General features: G+C 32.5%; 2 protein-coding genes across 5 annotated transcripts; both read right to left on the minus strand.

Annotated features, from left to right (window-relative positions):
* Positions 1-1,229: 1,229 nt before the first annotated feature.
* On the minus strand, positions 1,230-6,775 carry LOC111425382 (Ceramide kinase). 4 transcript variants are annotated; one of them, XM_071198500.1, is made up of 6 exons: positions 6,547-6,775; positions 5,992-6,473; positions 5,718-5,939; positions 5,327-5,674; positions 1,558-2,272; positions 1,230-1,501 (listed from the first exon to the last, which is right to left on the minus strand). In XM_071198500.1, exons 2-6 carry the CDS (start codon positions 6,104-6,106, stop codon positions 1,408-1,410), a joined length of 1,494 nt encoding a protein of 497 aa, XP_071054601.1. In that variant the 5' UTR covers positions 6,107-6,473; positions 6,547-6,775; the 3' UTR covers positions 1,230-1,407. The 4 variants fall into 4 exon arrangements, with proteins under 4 accessions (XP_071054601.1, XP_071054603.1, XP_022915132.1 ...); XM_071198502.1 differs by having other exon boundaries at positions 6,538-6,775; XM_023059364.2 differs by having other exon boundaries at positions 5,327-5,665; positions 6,547-6,773.
* A 4,500-nt stretch (positions 6,776-11,275) lies between these two features.
* On the minus strand, positions 11,276-15,201 carry LOC111425233 (Gelsolin). Its single transcript, XM_023059140.2, has 4 exons — positions 14,986-15,201; positions 14,452-14,679; positions 13,501-13,575; positions 11,276-13,434 (listed from the first exon to the last, which is right to left on the minus strand). The coding sequence occupies exons 2-4, from the start codon at positions 14,659-14,661 to the stop codon at positions 11,395-11,397; spliced, it is 2,325 nt and encodes a 774-aa protein (XP_022914908.1). The 5' UTR covers positions 14,662-14,679; positions 14,986-15,201; the 3' UTR covers positions 11,276-11,394.
* Between the last annotated feature and the right edge of the window lie 359 nt (positions 15,202-15,560).

Below are 15,560 nucleotides of genomic sequence, written 5' to 3' on the forward strand. Positions count from 1 at the left end.
TAGCGTCCCGTTTATAAAAGCGTCGCGACGCCTGAAGCACTAATATCCGCAGATATTAAGTAATTAGTCCGGAAGGGTTTGCGAGGGGTGGGCGGTTCGTCCGACGAGGAGACGAACCCTTGATCCTAAGCCGTCCCAGGTGTTAGTCAGCAATCATAATGACAAGCACTTAGCAACTCTTGGTCCTCCATCTGCAGCGGGGCTGACTTTAAAGTAGGAAGTTTGTAAATAATAAACACCGACTCTTTGGCAATTATCATAAAATATGCCATGGCATTGTTTAATTAATTTCCGAGCCCTTCAACTCTTCTCGGACTTTCTTCATATTTTGTCCATCATAAAAGAATCTTTTAATTCATTAACCTCATTAAATTATATTTTAACCAAAAAAAACTTTCTTTAGAAATTTGATACTTTTACTTGCCACAATAACAACATATATTAAGAAACTAAGAGAATATTGGAGGAATATACATAAGCATTTCGTAACACTTCTTGGCGATATTGACCGCTGGTAACTCGAGGTGCCGCAGCAGAGGGACTGCGTACACAGGCATCTCCGTGACCTTTCCTGACCCGACTGACCAGTACAAATATAAACCATCAATCTCCCAACGTAATTACCGCGGTATAGCGGACCTAATGAAGAATACCAATCCCCTTGAACCTTGGTATGTTCGTCGCGACGCCCGTCAACGCCAAAAAAAATTCTCTGTTCCCGATAAAAAAAAGTGTGGGGCGCAAATGAAAATTGACAGATACAATTGGCGGGCGTCAAGTCGCAAAGAAAAAGAAATCCACTTCATTTGTGGTAAATCGAAAAAGAATGTTCGCGAGAAGTGATGCGCCACGACGCGGACCGCGAAACGTTATTAATTATTCTACAAGACCCTCTACTACCGTTTCGAAAAGCTTATTATCAACCCTACAGCATAAAACCGCATTAACTATTCATATTTTAAAAGCTATATCCTCACAAAAGGTTATCGGTGCTAATTAACAATAATAGGATTATTATTTTATATTTCTTTTTGGGGGGGTGATGTTCCAAAACTTTTATATTTTTATAAATAAAGATTATTTTGAATTTTGAACGCTCACTTCTTTTTGTAGACTACCATCTACAATTTAATTGCCAAAACACAAACAAAATCGAGCTAAATCAGCGCCCTCTCGCAACTAGTAGCTACAACTTAAAACAAAATCTTAAACCAATCAATAAAAAAATGTTATATACTAAATAAATATTTATTAAAAATATATGATGTATAAATATTTAAAAACAGGAATGTAAACATTAAGTAAAAGGAAAAAAATACAAAAAAATATGATAAAAACATATACCACATTCACCAAGAGAAAAGAAATTGCTCGAATACTTGTTCTTCTATATATAGTATTGCATTTTTAGTTTTTGCATAAACCGCAACATTTAGTGGTTTCATCATCGGCCGGAATGGGATTTCCTCGACTATAAACTGATAAGAGTTGACATCTTACTCTGCAAATAAAATGTTTAAATTTAATTAAAAATTATACAATCAAAATGAACCATACATTGCATGAATGTCGGTTTCTGATTCAACTTCGCCATCACAATTCCATCTACTATGTCCTTCAAGAGATTTGAATCGAAATTCTTTACCCTTATGCATCTCGATAAACGGCAAGTCATCAATTTTTCCTCGTTTTGAAGACATCCTCAACAGCAATCGAAGTATGTTTAATAAACTCGTATGGTGTACAAGTACTAAGTACAAATGTCCATCACCCACGTGACAAAATGGCGCGATTCCATTTGGACTACGATCGCAAGCACAACTAATATTCGCACCGCTAACCATAAAATACTTCCCATTCAACGTTTTCCAATTACAACCATCCTTTTTAATACTAACATCATCACAGCTACTTTCTAGGCAAGTGGAACAACTCTCGAAACATTTCGACGAAGAACCTTCTTCGCCTTCACTGCCACTCTCCACTGATAATACTGCTATCTCACCTTTATAACCCTTGTTCATTAAAATTTTTTTTAAACCCGAGTACTCGTAACGACGAGGACCCATCCAACGGTGTCTATCACTATGATAAGCCACATCGCCTAAGTAACCATAACTTAAAACACTAGCGTATAATCTTAAAAGACGTGTTGTATCGTAAACTGATACTAAATCCAATCCTAATGTATCACCAAATATTATATGAAGTACTGCTGTTTGCGTATCTTTTGTTCCATGTAGACAATATGCTATTGTATCTGTGCTACCGCCTAATTAAATCAAATTTTTATTGTATTAGTGAAATTTCATTTTTTGTTTTGGAATAGGTTGTGATATTTTAGTTTTGTAAGAAGTTATTAACACCGAGAAAACTTTATTTTGAATGATAGAATTGAGATGGTTATGACATTTGCATAGAAGCGTGCATATTTTGTATATCTTAAAATTAACGGATAAAATTTTAAATTAAAATGGTTCCTCATGCAAATAAAAATGGCGGCAATATTAACCCGGAGGCAATTAAAGGAACACACGCAAATTTCTGTTACGTCGTGCCATCGAATTTTAAAAATCAATACATTTTTACCGTATAAGTGCAATTTTATGCAACATTTGGCTAAAAAAACAACTTTCTGAATAACATATGGTGCGACGAAAGTCGTTGCCGTAATAATGGAAACAAAATAATCAAATTTTGGGGACAATATTTGGTGTGGGATAATCAATGGAACTTTGGTAGGACCATATTTATACCACGATACGTTAACAAGTCACCATTACCTGGAGTTTTCTTCCTGAACTGTGTGAATCCATAACCAATATGGCGGATTTATACGCAACAATTTTGCAAATATTAATGCAATTAATCGCGTCACATTACTTAGTGTATGTAATGTTGAATTTGTAAGGCGATTCGAATTGTGCGTGTATGAAAATTGAAGTAATTTTGAACAGTTTTTATAAGTTATTTTAGAAAATAATGTTGTGACCATCTTGTTGGTTTATATAAATAATGTTATTTCAATTCTTTTTTTCTTTCCTATTAAATATCTTCGAATCTACTAAGTTTTGAAATCAATGCTAATAAGGAAAGTTGCATCATATGCACTAGTGGTGGAACGGATATCCGGTAACTATCCGGTATCCGGCCATTTTTTAAAATTTTTTCGAATTTTTCAATTTTCGCCGTTTAAGTTTTAAAAATTCGTATAAAATCAAGTTCTTGGAATATAAGTATGAAAATTTCCCAAAGTGTTAATAAAACTGTCCTCTTTCCAATGAACCAATCCGTTTTGAAAAATAACTTTTAGTTTTTGAGAAAACAACATTTGAAGTTTTGATAATTTCCAATTTTCATCGATAATTTTCAAAATTCGCTATAAATTTAATTTCTTGAAGGATCCTTGTGGAAATATCACCAATTATTAATTAAAGTATCCTCTTTTTAATGCAAGAAGCCGTTTTGAAGAATCGCTTTTAGTTTTTCAGAAATAAATTTTTGAAATGATCGACAATTTTTTGGAATTTTGCAATTTTTGCCGATTCAGTTTTAAAAATTCATATAAAATCAAGTTCTTGGAATATAAGTATGAAAATTTCCCAAAGTGTTAATAAAAGTGTCCTCTTTCCAATGAACCAACCCGTTTTGAAAAATTACTTTTAGTTTTTGAGAAAACAATATTTGAAGTTTTGATAATTTCCAATTTTCATCGATAATTTTCAAAATTCGATATAAATTTAATTTCTTGAAGGATCCTTGTGGAAATATCACCAATTATTAATTAAAGTATCCTCTTTTTAATGCAAGAAGCCGTTTTGAAGAATCGCTTTTAGTTTTTCAGAAATAAATTTTTGAAATGATCGACAATTTTTTCGAATTTTTCAATATTCGCCGATTAAGTTTTAAAAATTCGTATAAAATCAAGTTCTTGGAATATAAGTATGAAAATTTCCCAAAGTGTTAATAAAAGTGTCCTCTTTCCAATGAACCAATCCGTTTTGAAAAATAACTTTTAGTTTTTGAGAAAACAATATTTGAAGTTTTGATAATTTCCAATTTTCATCTATAATTTTCAAAATTCGATATAAATTTAATTTCTTGTAGGATCCTTGTGGAAATATCACCAATTATTAATTAAAGTATCCTCTTTTTAATGCAACAAGCCGTTTGGAAAAATCGCTTTTAGTTTTTCAGAAATAAATTTTTGAAATGAACGACAATTTTTTCGAATTTTGCAATTTTCGCCGATTAAGTTTTAAAAATTCGTATAAAATCAAGTTCTTGGAATATGAGTATGAAAATTTCCCAAAGTGTTAATAAGAGTGTCCTCTTTCCAATGAACCAACCCGTTTTGAAAAATAACTTTTAGTTTTTGAGAAAACAATATTTGAAGTTTTGATAATTTCCAATTTTCATCGATAATTTTCAAAATTCGCTATAAATTTAATTTCTTGAAGGATCGTTGTGGAAATATCACCAATTATTAATTAAAGTATCCTCTTTTTAATGCAACAAGCCGTTTTGAAAAATCGCTTTCAGTTCTTGAGAAATAAATTTTTGAAATGAACGACAATTTTTTCGAATTTTGCAATTTTTGCCGATTCAGTTTTAAAAATTCATATAAAATCCACTTCTTGGAATATGAGTATAAAAATTTCCCAAAGTGTTAATAAAACTGTCCTCTTTCCAATGAACCAATCCGTTTTGAAAAATAACTTTTAGTTTTTGAGAAAACAATATTTGAAGTTTTGATAAAATTTTCGATGTTGCAATTTTTAAAATTCGCTATAAAATTAATTTCTTGAAGAATCCTTGTATAAATATCATCAATTATTAATTGAAGTATCCTCTTTTTAATGCAACAAGCCGTTTTGAAGAATCGCTTTTAGTTTTTCAGAAATAAATTTTTGAAATGATCGACAATTTTTTCGAAATTTTCAATTTTCGCCGATTAAGTTTTAAAAATTCGTATAAAATCAAGTTCTTGGAATATGAGTATGAAAATTTCCCAAAGTGTTAATAAAACTGTCCTCTTTCCAATGAACCAATTCGTTTTGAAAAATAACTTTTAGTTTTTGAGAAAGATGCTTGTGAAAATATTATTAATTAAAGCATCAAAAAAGTTCATTTTGTATCTTGGATCATTCCACCACTAATATGCACTTAATAAAAACTTTGTGTTGAAAGGAACGTTTCTTTTGACCTTTATTTTTGTACAATGAAAAATAATAATACTTAAGAACTGAAGTCTTTTAGGAACTCTAACAACAACTTCTTACAAAACTAAAATATCTCAAGCTATTAAAAAAAAAATTATAATTACCAGGAATAATTCCAACTGGTAAACTTGGTTTAGGTAAAGCTTGACTATGATCATTCATATCAATTCCTTTCATTCGACATTCTCTAATAACCAATCCATTAAATAATTCAGAAACTGTTCCATCTCCACCAACACAAGCGACAGAATCAAACATATCTAAGTTATGATAAGTAACAAAGTCTTTGATTTGATCTTTTCTTTGTGATACATTCACTGTTACATCAATATTTGCCAATATAAACAATGGTTTTGCTTCTTTTTCATAAATTTGCATTGCACTGCGTTTTCCTCCAAAAGGATTCACAAATAATAACATTTTTTTTGGACGATTAGTAAAAGCTAAAAAAGCTAAATGATACTTCTAAAAGTTATTTATTATTAAGTTACTTACTCTCTAAATGATTTTGTAATGTTTTTACCCAAGATACAACTTGGATTGGATCGGAATGTCTAAAAGTGATTGATTTATACTCCCAAGTTTTGTTTCTACCTTTTTCAGCATAGTGTATAGTAAAATTATTTGGATCTATCGATGGATCATCTAAGGGATGAGATACTGGTAAAAAATTTTGTTTAACTGCAATAACATTTTGTATTGGGACGGTTACTTGATCTACAAAATAAGAAAATTAATATGTGTGTATTTATTTATGTATTATACTTACGGAAAGGTGGTTTCTCTGTATCCCAAATAATCTTTAATTGATGAAAAAACACTTTGAATCTTCGTTTCTTACAAGTAAAATTTGTTAAGAGTACAGATTGTTCGACGTCGTCCATGGTGATATTAACATCAAATGGTTTCAAAGAAATAATTTTGGATGCACAAAATCGTTTAAAATAAACGACATTTTAAAACCCATAATTAGTCTCCATTTAATCATCATAAAATTCGTAGAAATTCCTCACCCTCTTCATCTTTACAATCTTTGTTTTCAATCAAAAAACGCTTATTATTATTAAGAAGGTATCTCTTTTTTTTGGTGAGATGATACTATTTCCTCTGTTCGAACTGGTTTTCCTTGACACTTATTTACTGCTACTACCTGTTTTGAAAACTTGTGTTGAATAAAATCCTCAAATAACACCTGAGTTTGGCATTGACAGTTTCCACTACTATTGCGCAAAGGTTAATATATTACAACAGCTGTAACAGCAATTTTAAAATAATAACACACAACACAAAATGTTCAACTCAAGTTAAATTATACATAACATACGTTCCGGTTGTCTTCTGTATTTTTTATTTAAATAGTCCCACTCCATCTGCCTTATTCAAGACTAAAAAATTCTTGATAATACTTAATCTGGTGATTAATCGGATGATTACAAAACGACAAACGATATTTTCATAAATCCGATCGAAACCGTCAATTTTCGAAAGACTTTTTATGATTCACACGTGACACGATCGAACAATAAAGTAATCTTTTGATTATGTATTATGATCCATAAAAAGCATCGTTTTTTTTGTTAACTTTATTAACGCAACCAATTTTACACGTACACATTTCGTTTAGTTGGCAACCAATTATACACTATGTTTCATTTTTAGCATTGATTATACTACTCTTAAATAATACTATTTTAATATCAAATTATTTTCCACGAACATTCTATTTATACGTACATATTGAATTTTTATTATTATTCTTCGTGGAAAATATATTGAACACTTCTATATCTTGAGCTAGTGTACCATATGTACAGCTCTGTTCAGATTTAATGCGAATCGGCCGCTGTTAGCTCCGACATGACGCTGGTACTGGAAGAAGACGGAGACATCTTTTGTTTCTATTCAATTCGATTATTATATGTATTAATTTTATTTTATTTTAAATCTTTTTTGATATTTTTAAGCACAACAAATAGACGATTTTTTATATGTTCCTCTAATAAATGATGATAGAATATATCTATAAATAAAACGTCAGATAAGTCATTCATGCCCGGGTAGCTGTAAAAAAACCCTAATTACGGAGCAATTGGCTACAACACGGTTACGATTTGCCCGTGAATACCTTGAGTATAATTGGGAACCAATCATCTTCACAGACGAAAAAATCTTAATCGTATGATGCTAATCATGTTCAACCCAGTACAAGAAGTGGACGCATTTCCTTGGGTTATTGGGGATGGATGAGCATTCATGGACTAGGAGAACTGCCCGAAATTAAAGGAAGATTTAATTCGATTGAATACATTCGAGTGGTGGAGGATGTGTTGATACCATCAGTAAGAAGCTTGTACCCAGAAGGGATCATCACGATAGCCCAAGACAATTCGCCCATGCATTCTTCAAGAATTGTTCATGATTGGTTTGACGATCATAATGAGGTTAGGCGAATATCCCGACCAGCTTGGTCACCGGATCTACACCCATTCGACAATCTATGGGCTTTGGTGGAAAAACAGTTCAATAAAAACGCCAACTTTCCTTTTCGCAACGTGGATAATCTGCGCCGCAACATTACAGTTGTGTGGGAATTGTTTCGCGGCAAGGATGTATGCGAAAGATTAGTAAATTCGATGTCCACTAGATTGCAATGTTGGTATTATACAAAATACTGATATTTGATGGTATAATGGACCGTATGATATAAATATATAAATTTTGCATAGTACCATAATTTCTCATTCTGAACAACTTTTCTTAATGACATTTTGCCGTATCATGAACAAAAAGCTTACTAACATTCAAGAATTTTTAAGTCATTATACCTCTTGTAACACCTATCCTGGGACACACTGTATATAACTTATTATCAATATATCATTTTCATTTCTTTTGAGGTTCGACTTATCCTTCCACTGTATTACCAAAGTAATATAGTAATTATTACTAATTATTTTACTACAGGAATTGTGTAAAGTAAATGGATTGCTTATACCTATTTATTTTCTTAATTGTTCTTTGTGATTCAGTCATCTTGGCCATAAATCACACCACCCCGCTTGCCTGTTCTGAATTTTTACAAGACTACAGAGCAGGTAAAACCGAATTGAATGCCTCGTGAACGTAGGTCGTTTCTAGTACAATTTTATGCCTCTACGAGCGGCTCTTTTAGCATTATATCTGAACAGAACTGTACATATAAATAGAACATTCGTGGAAAAAAATTTAATATTAAAATAGTATTATTTAAGACAGAATGAGAGTCATTCGGCTTGCGCATACAACATATCAATCCTATTATTCCAAGTGGAAAATAATCATGATGCATATATACCCACTTCATAGGCATGCTGGAAGGTTTGTAAGCCTCGCTAACGACAATGCCTCCATGAAAGTACTAACTCTCATTGAGATCAGAGCATCATGGTTGTCAGAGCATGATGATCAGAGCATGATGAGGGTGAAATTGGTCTGATGGTCATAAGGAACATTCGCCAGATGATAAAGGGTGAAGTGGGAATAAGAACGTTAACATAAAATCTTTCTTCGCAACATTAAAAATCTGAAATAAAAAATCTTATTGTTACCATGGGAGACAAAAATGCAGGACTCGTTGTGTTGGATAAAGAGTCATCATAAAAAAGACATTAACTTTTTTCAAAGAAAATAACACTTTAAAAATTAAGAATAATCCCACCCTTTAACCCTTAACCCGAAACATAGGTCCAGCAGACAGTTTGAATTGTCATAGTGCTGTGTGATGTGAGTAGTAGATTCTAGAAACGAGCAAGTCTATGAAACCAGTTGTTTCAAACTACGGTAAGGAGATCCTATAGACCAATGTTTGTAGTTCCATATATATACTAAACAAAAGTAGCAACTATGGATAAACCAAGTCCTAGTAGACATGATACCCGAATAAATTTGAACAATCCAGATTTTGAAAATAAGGTACACGAAATGTTGGCTAACGGAACAAGTTTATATTCATCGAACGAAGAACCTGATGAAATAGCAGATGATTCGGACCAAGATCCTGATTATATTTTAGAGTATAGTAATGATTAAAGGCAGATGATGATTTCTTGGACATATCCGACGAAGTCATATATTGTGGCAAAAATGGTTTTCGGTGGATGTAGACTGAACCAATAAGAAACACTGAAACCAGATCGCATAATATCATTACTGGTTTACCAGCGCTAACTACAATTGGTAAAAATTTAGGAAATAATCCTTCTAAAGAAGAGATTTGGATAATGATATGATACGAATTCTACTGAAATCAAAGCGCTGCTTGGACTCCTTATGTCATTAATTATGAAATCCTCACATGAGGACATATTATCCCTATTTTCCAAAGATTATTTGGGACGGCCCATTTTTAGAACGACAATGTCTGTTAAAAGGTTCGAAATTTTATTAGATTTGATAACAGCGTAGATCGGGAAGAATGAAAGAAGTCGAATAGCTAAAAACTATTTACCGTAGGAAAATGCGTTAATATTGATGAAATATACTTTATACCTTTTAGAGGTAATTGTCATTTTCATATATGCATGCCTAGCAAGCCAGCTAAACATGGCATAAAAATAATGTGCATGACCACACGCAATGCATATTTCTACAATGGCTACATTTACGCAGGAAAAGATACTGATGGTGGGTGTAGGGCTCTCTGAAGAAGAGAGAAAACTATCTAAGCCTTCACAATGTGTGATTAGATCGTGTAAACCTATCGAAAGATCAATCAGAAACGTAACCGTGGATAACTATTTTAAGTCAATAGAAATAATCTGGCTTGACGCAATAGAGCAGTTCTATTAGTTTAAACTATGCACCATTCTAAAGATAATGAACTTGGAAAGCCAGAAATAATTAAATGTTACAACTATACCAGTCAAGAGTTGATGTTCTCGATATGAAATTAGCTGTATTTTACACCGTAGTAAACATGAGTACTAGGGTTTTTGGTTTTTGAACTGTTAGAACCTCATCTAAGGCAAACACTAACAACAAACCTTCCTGGGGAAGTGCGGTCTAAATCTTTTGAGAAAATACAATGATGAAAATACTGTTCCCGATGGCAAGAAAAACTTGCAGTATTTGGCAGAAAAACGAATTAATGTTGCATCCGTTGTTCCAAGCCAATTTCCTTAGAATGTAGTCGAAAATTAATAATTATAATTTGAGCAGTTATTACTATGAATGAAGTTGTATATTTGAATTTTCAATAATCAAGGTCTGGTAGACATGTTGTTTCTAATAAGGTTGATATTTCAATGTTTCGGGTTAAGGGTTAATTTAACAATAACTTAAAAGAACTAATTAAAAGCCTTATCAAACTTCATAAAACAGATCAGAGTATCCGCCCAATCATCAGCAACATTAACACCCCTACCAATAAGAAATTTTAACGTGTTAATCGGTCAAACCGTTCTTTAGTTATAACGAATTTAATTAAAATTAATTTTTTCTAATCTCTCGACTTCCAGTTGGTAGATACATGAATTTAAATAGTAGGTTAGACAAACACTTAAATAATACTATTTTAATATCAAATTATTTTGCACGAAATTATAATTTGATAAATAAATTATATTTTTGTTCGAAATGTAACAATTTTTATTATTAGTACAAGAAAATATAAGAGGGGGAATATAAATAAAAAATAGTGCTGCCATCTCTTAATCATATCCATTATTATTAGAAAATCCACCAGCGCCCCCATAGCGGACAAATCCAAAAATAACTCTTTACGTATTACCAATTTTTACGTAGCGGTCTGGTATAAAATAGTCAATAGTATTATTCATGGTACTTGGGTCGGCCGAGATTATTTCTTATATCACGAACAATACTTAGGGTGGCCGATGTTTTCAAAGTCGGCCGAGATATTCCTTCCACACAGACTTCGAAGATGTCTGCCGCCCCAAATATTATTCCTGGTGTTTTCGAAGTCTCACATGTGATGCTCAATTTTTTTTCAGAATATGGCAAAGCATAGAATATTTTGTCATATCTCCAACTGTATCAAAATTAATATAAAAATAAAAGAAATAAAATATTTTTATTGTTAATTTAAGAAAAAAGCAATAAAACATTGAACATTAATTTGTATACGTAAGCAATAACATGAATGTAAAAATATATATATGTATAAATATAAATTTTATTCTTCTTCTTGGAACTTCTGTTTTAAAGCAGCAAAAGTGTTTGCAACGGTGTTTTCGGGTTCATCATTCCAGGATGGGAATAAGTTTTTGAAGGCTTCCGTTTCTGAATCTTGTTTAATAGTGAACACAATAGTTCCTTGGCGATGATTTTTGGCTAAATATTCCAAAACGTAATTGTAAGTTTGTTCTCTTTCTTCGAGGGTGGAATCTTTTCCAGACCAAATGTAAACTTGGTTGATCGCGTCAAGAATCATAACGTCATCTTCAACCAAATCTTCTTGTGTGAAATCGTCGATTTCTTCAATTTTGAGTTTTCTTCCTGATTTAATAGCGGCATGATATAGGGTGGTTGATAATGGTTTCAAATCATCGGTGAAGCTTTGTTTGTATTCGGTTTTTCCTCCTAAAGCTTCCCAGAATTCGTCGGGTTCATCGCCTTCGTTGATATCAACGTGACTTGATCCGGGGGCGAGTAATTCCAAGAAATTGGCAGAAAGATTTTTTTCAATATCGTTTGATTCTTTTCCATACCAAATCCAAGTGTTAGCATCGTTTTCAACGATAAATACATCATCGGATTCTAAGCTACTAGAATTGGCTGGGAGTTGAACTGCGCGTACATCAACGTCACTCGTTCCACGAATTTTGTAAAGACGAGTTTCATTTTCAACGTAAGTGTCGTGTTCTTTAATGTTTTTGAATCCGCTTTCGTGGCCGCCCATGAAAATGATTAATTTACCTTTGAAAATGTGTAAGAAATGTTTTGGTTCGTACCCTTGAACGACTCTAATTTGGGTTGCTTTTCCGTTGAGTTCGTTGTCTAAACGAACAGCATGGAAAGCTGACGAAGCTTTTTCATCGATCGATGAATCATCACCTTGCCAAAAGTAAATGATCCAATTATTCCCGTCATAATTATATCTGATGACGTAAGAGTCACCACCGAAGAATTTTCCGTAATTTTCTTTCGCAACATCGGCGAGTTCGAAATTTTCCACGCGGAAAATTTCGACGGTACCTGAACCATCGTCTGGCATAAATTCTGGGGCTTCGCCGGAACTTTTTAATTCTAATTTAGCTTGTGGTTCATCATCGATCGAACGAATAAGTCTACTATAAGTTTCTGTAGCACTTTTCCACGTTTGGAAGTATTGTTTAAAGCTGGTTGGTTCGGCGTTTTCGACGATTCTTTGTACGCGGGTCCATGCGGGATAATTTTTCGTTTCCATAAATTGCCCAGCTTTTGTCATCGCTTCAGATTTCTCTTTAGCATTGCATTTCTTTCCAACCCACACGTAAATGTTAGCACCTCCAGTTTCCAAGATGAAGCAATCATTGCTATCTAACATTGATTGTAAAAGTGGTTTGGTGCCGATAGCGTCGATGGTTAATTTTCCTGTGCTATCAGAAACTTTGGATAATGTTGTGCCTTTCTCAACGTCGACTTCGAATTCATCATCGCTGCTGCTTGCGGAATCATCGGGAACATCGTCGGCATTTCCGCCACCGAGTGCTTCAAAGAAATCATCGTACTCTGAAGAGAGAGCAGATGAATCTAAAATAATAACTTTTCCTCTACCAGAATGATCTTGATCTCTAATTTGATTGGCAGCGCTAATCGCTTTCAATTTTTCGACGCCTTTAGCGCTTGGGCCAACATAAACATAAATAGTTTTTCCAACATCCAAAATAAAGCAATCCCCTTTATTCATCGAGCCAATAGTTACATCAACTTGTTTAACGCGAACATTACGTTTTCCTTTAACGTGGAACAACCGCGTTTCAAATTCATCGCGATTAACTTGATTAAATCCAGACGCAACACCTCCAGGGGCGTATCGAATTCCACTTTTAAAATGCGACAAGAAAACTTGAGTCTCATGATTTTGTACTTCGCGATGTTGAACTGGTCCTCCACCCAACTGGTCATCTAATTGTACCGTTAATATCGCGGCTGCTCCAGATTCATCTTGCGACGTTTCTTTTCCCAACCAAAAATGTACATCCCAACTAAATACGCCATTTTTTTCTTTGGTCTAAAAGGAAATTAAAAATTAAATATGGGATTTTCTCGAATTTATAATGAGAATTTTTGGACTTACAAATAAGACTATGTATGAATCACCGGTGAAAAATTTCCCATAATCTTTCTTTGGATATGGGACTGGCTTGAAATTCTGAAAGGTAAAGATTGTTTCATTGTTATCAATGTTGATTTAAGAATTAATTCGAAAACACTATTTGAATCAAAATTTACTTAGTAATGTATAAATAGCTTTATTTATTTTAACACGGTAATTCCGGGTTGCTTAATTGGTCAACATATTTGTATTTGGGTTGGATATCGATTTTTTTACAACATTTACCGCAATGATTCATTCACTGAATACAAGGTCGCTTTATGTACACAAGGTTATTGTTAGTTTGATTTGGATTGTTGTCAATTATTTGAAATCGTTACAAATAAAATATAGAAAATAACAATACTTCTTGCGAAATCAATATACTTTTAAATCGTTAAATATTTGTTCGTGGTATTATTTTATTAAAAGTAAAGTGTTTTTGTGTGCTTGTTTTTGATAAGGAATTGTTATCTGATTAAAAAAAACCGGTGAAAGATATTCTTCGATTGTTGCCGGGGATATTTATTTATAACTTTCCCACGTTCCTTCCGCACATGTTACAAGACTCTAAATGTTATTTTTAGGGGTCGGAAATATCAGAATTTTTATTGACTCAGAGTCAAAAAATAAAAAACAAAAATAGCAAGGAGAAAATGTAATCTATATGAGTCAGTTTTGGACAATCTGATAATATATTTTTTTGTAGGTATGATACAAGCAAAAATAACTAATCCTCACTATCGATCGTTCAACATCTGTCGTTTTTATCTAAATCTTCTAATACTGCTATAAATTTAATTTAAAAAAAAATGCATCTAAAAATCAATTAATTAACATATATAAAATTAATTAATATATTATCTATACATTTATGTCCTTTAGATATAAATAAAGTATAATTAAATTTTAAAATAATTTAAAAAAACTTGCCTCAATTCTCCAAATTTCTAACCCTGGGGTTTGCCCAGCATGTTCAAAAGCGGGCTCCATGACTTTTTTTCCTTTTCCACTTGAGAATGAACCGGTATTTTGCGATGTAGAAAAGGTAGTGCGTCGTCCTGCGGTGGCGGATTGCGACTCTCTAAACATGAAAACCAAAACACCGGCGAACCAAAGCGTTCGTATTATTGCCGAGCTCATCGCGATATCGGACTTGCGCTAGAACGGGATTAAAAAATAGAAATTTCGACCAGTTTTCTTAACTTGTTTTGTACAAAAAGGGAACATCACAAAAGAGTATCGATTACTGCTACGCCCAGATCCCTAAACCACCCTTAATAACCACCCCCCTAATAACCTTTTAATCATTTTCATAAAGGACAGTTATTTAGAAAATGTTACCCCACTTGTTAGATTCTTTTGTTTTTTGGTGATTTCTTTAAAAAAAGATCATTGACCTTGTATATTGCACGTGACGTAACGGGATAATTAACTTTCTAAAAAACTTAAAATACAATACTTTACCTTGTTGTGTAAAAACTTTAAGAAGTAGTCTTCGGTTGAACGACGACTAAAGACTAACGTTTTGCAGATCTGAATGAGTTAATTTATATTATGAGACATAGTTTGTTTGAATTCAAGTGACCCATTACAGAAGCAAGGTTACATGCATGATAATTAAGTTCTGACGATTTCTTTATTTACACTCATTTGGAGTTTTGATCCTGTTAAATTTCTTGGTATTGCTGAAATAAATAAATAATTTTATTAAAAAATGAAAAATAAACAGTGATTTTTTTTATTAAATTGTTTTTATCGTTTAGTCAACAAATATTGATTGATATGGGTTATAACATTCGTATCAGTACTTTACTACAATTTTTTTTATAATCTTTATTCCACGAAAATATAGTAATATATCATTATCAGAAATAAATTGATCAATTTTATGTTTTTAATTTAAATTTAAATTTATTCTGCAAAATCCCCAACTTATATTCGTGTTGATAATTATTATTACCGTTTTTTTGATATTCCTTTAACTCTCAATTTCACAATTTTCTTAACTCCTCTGCCTCCCAGCATTCTTTCCAAATGTT

Source organism: Onthophagus taurus, chromosome 8 (genome assembly GCF_036711975.1).
Source record: "Onthophagus taurus isolate NC chromosome 8, IU_Otau_3.0, whole genome shotgun sequence".
Lineage (NCBI taxonomy): Eukaryota > Metazoa > Arthropoda > Insecta > Coleoptera > Scarabaeidae > Onthophagus > Onthophagus taurus.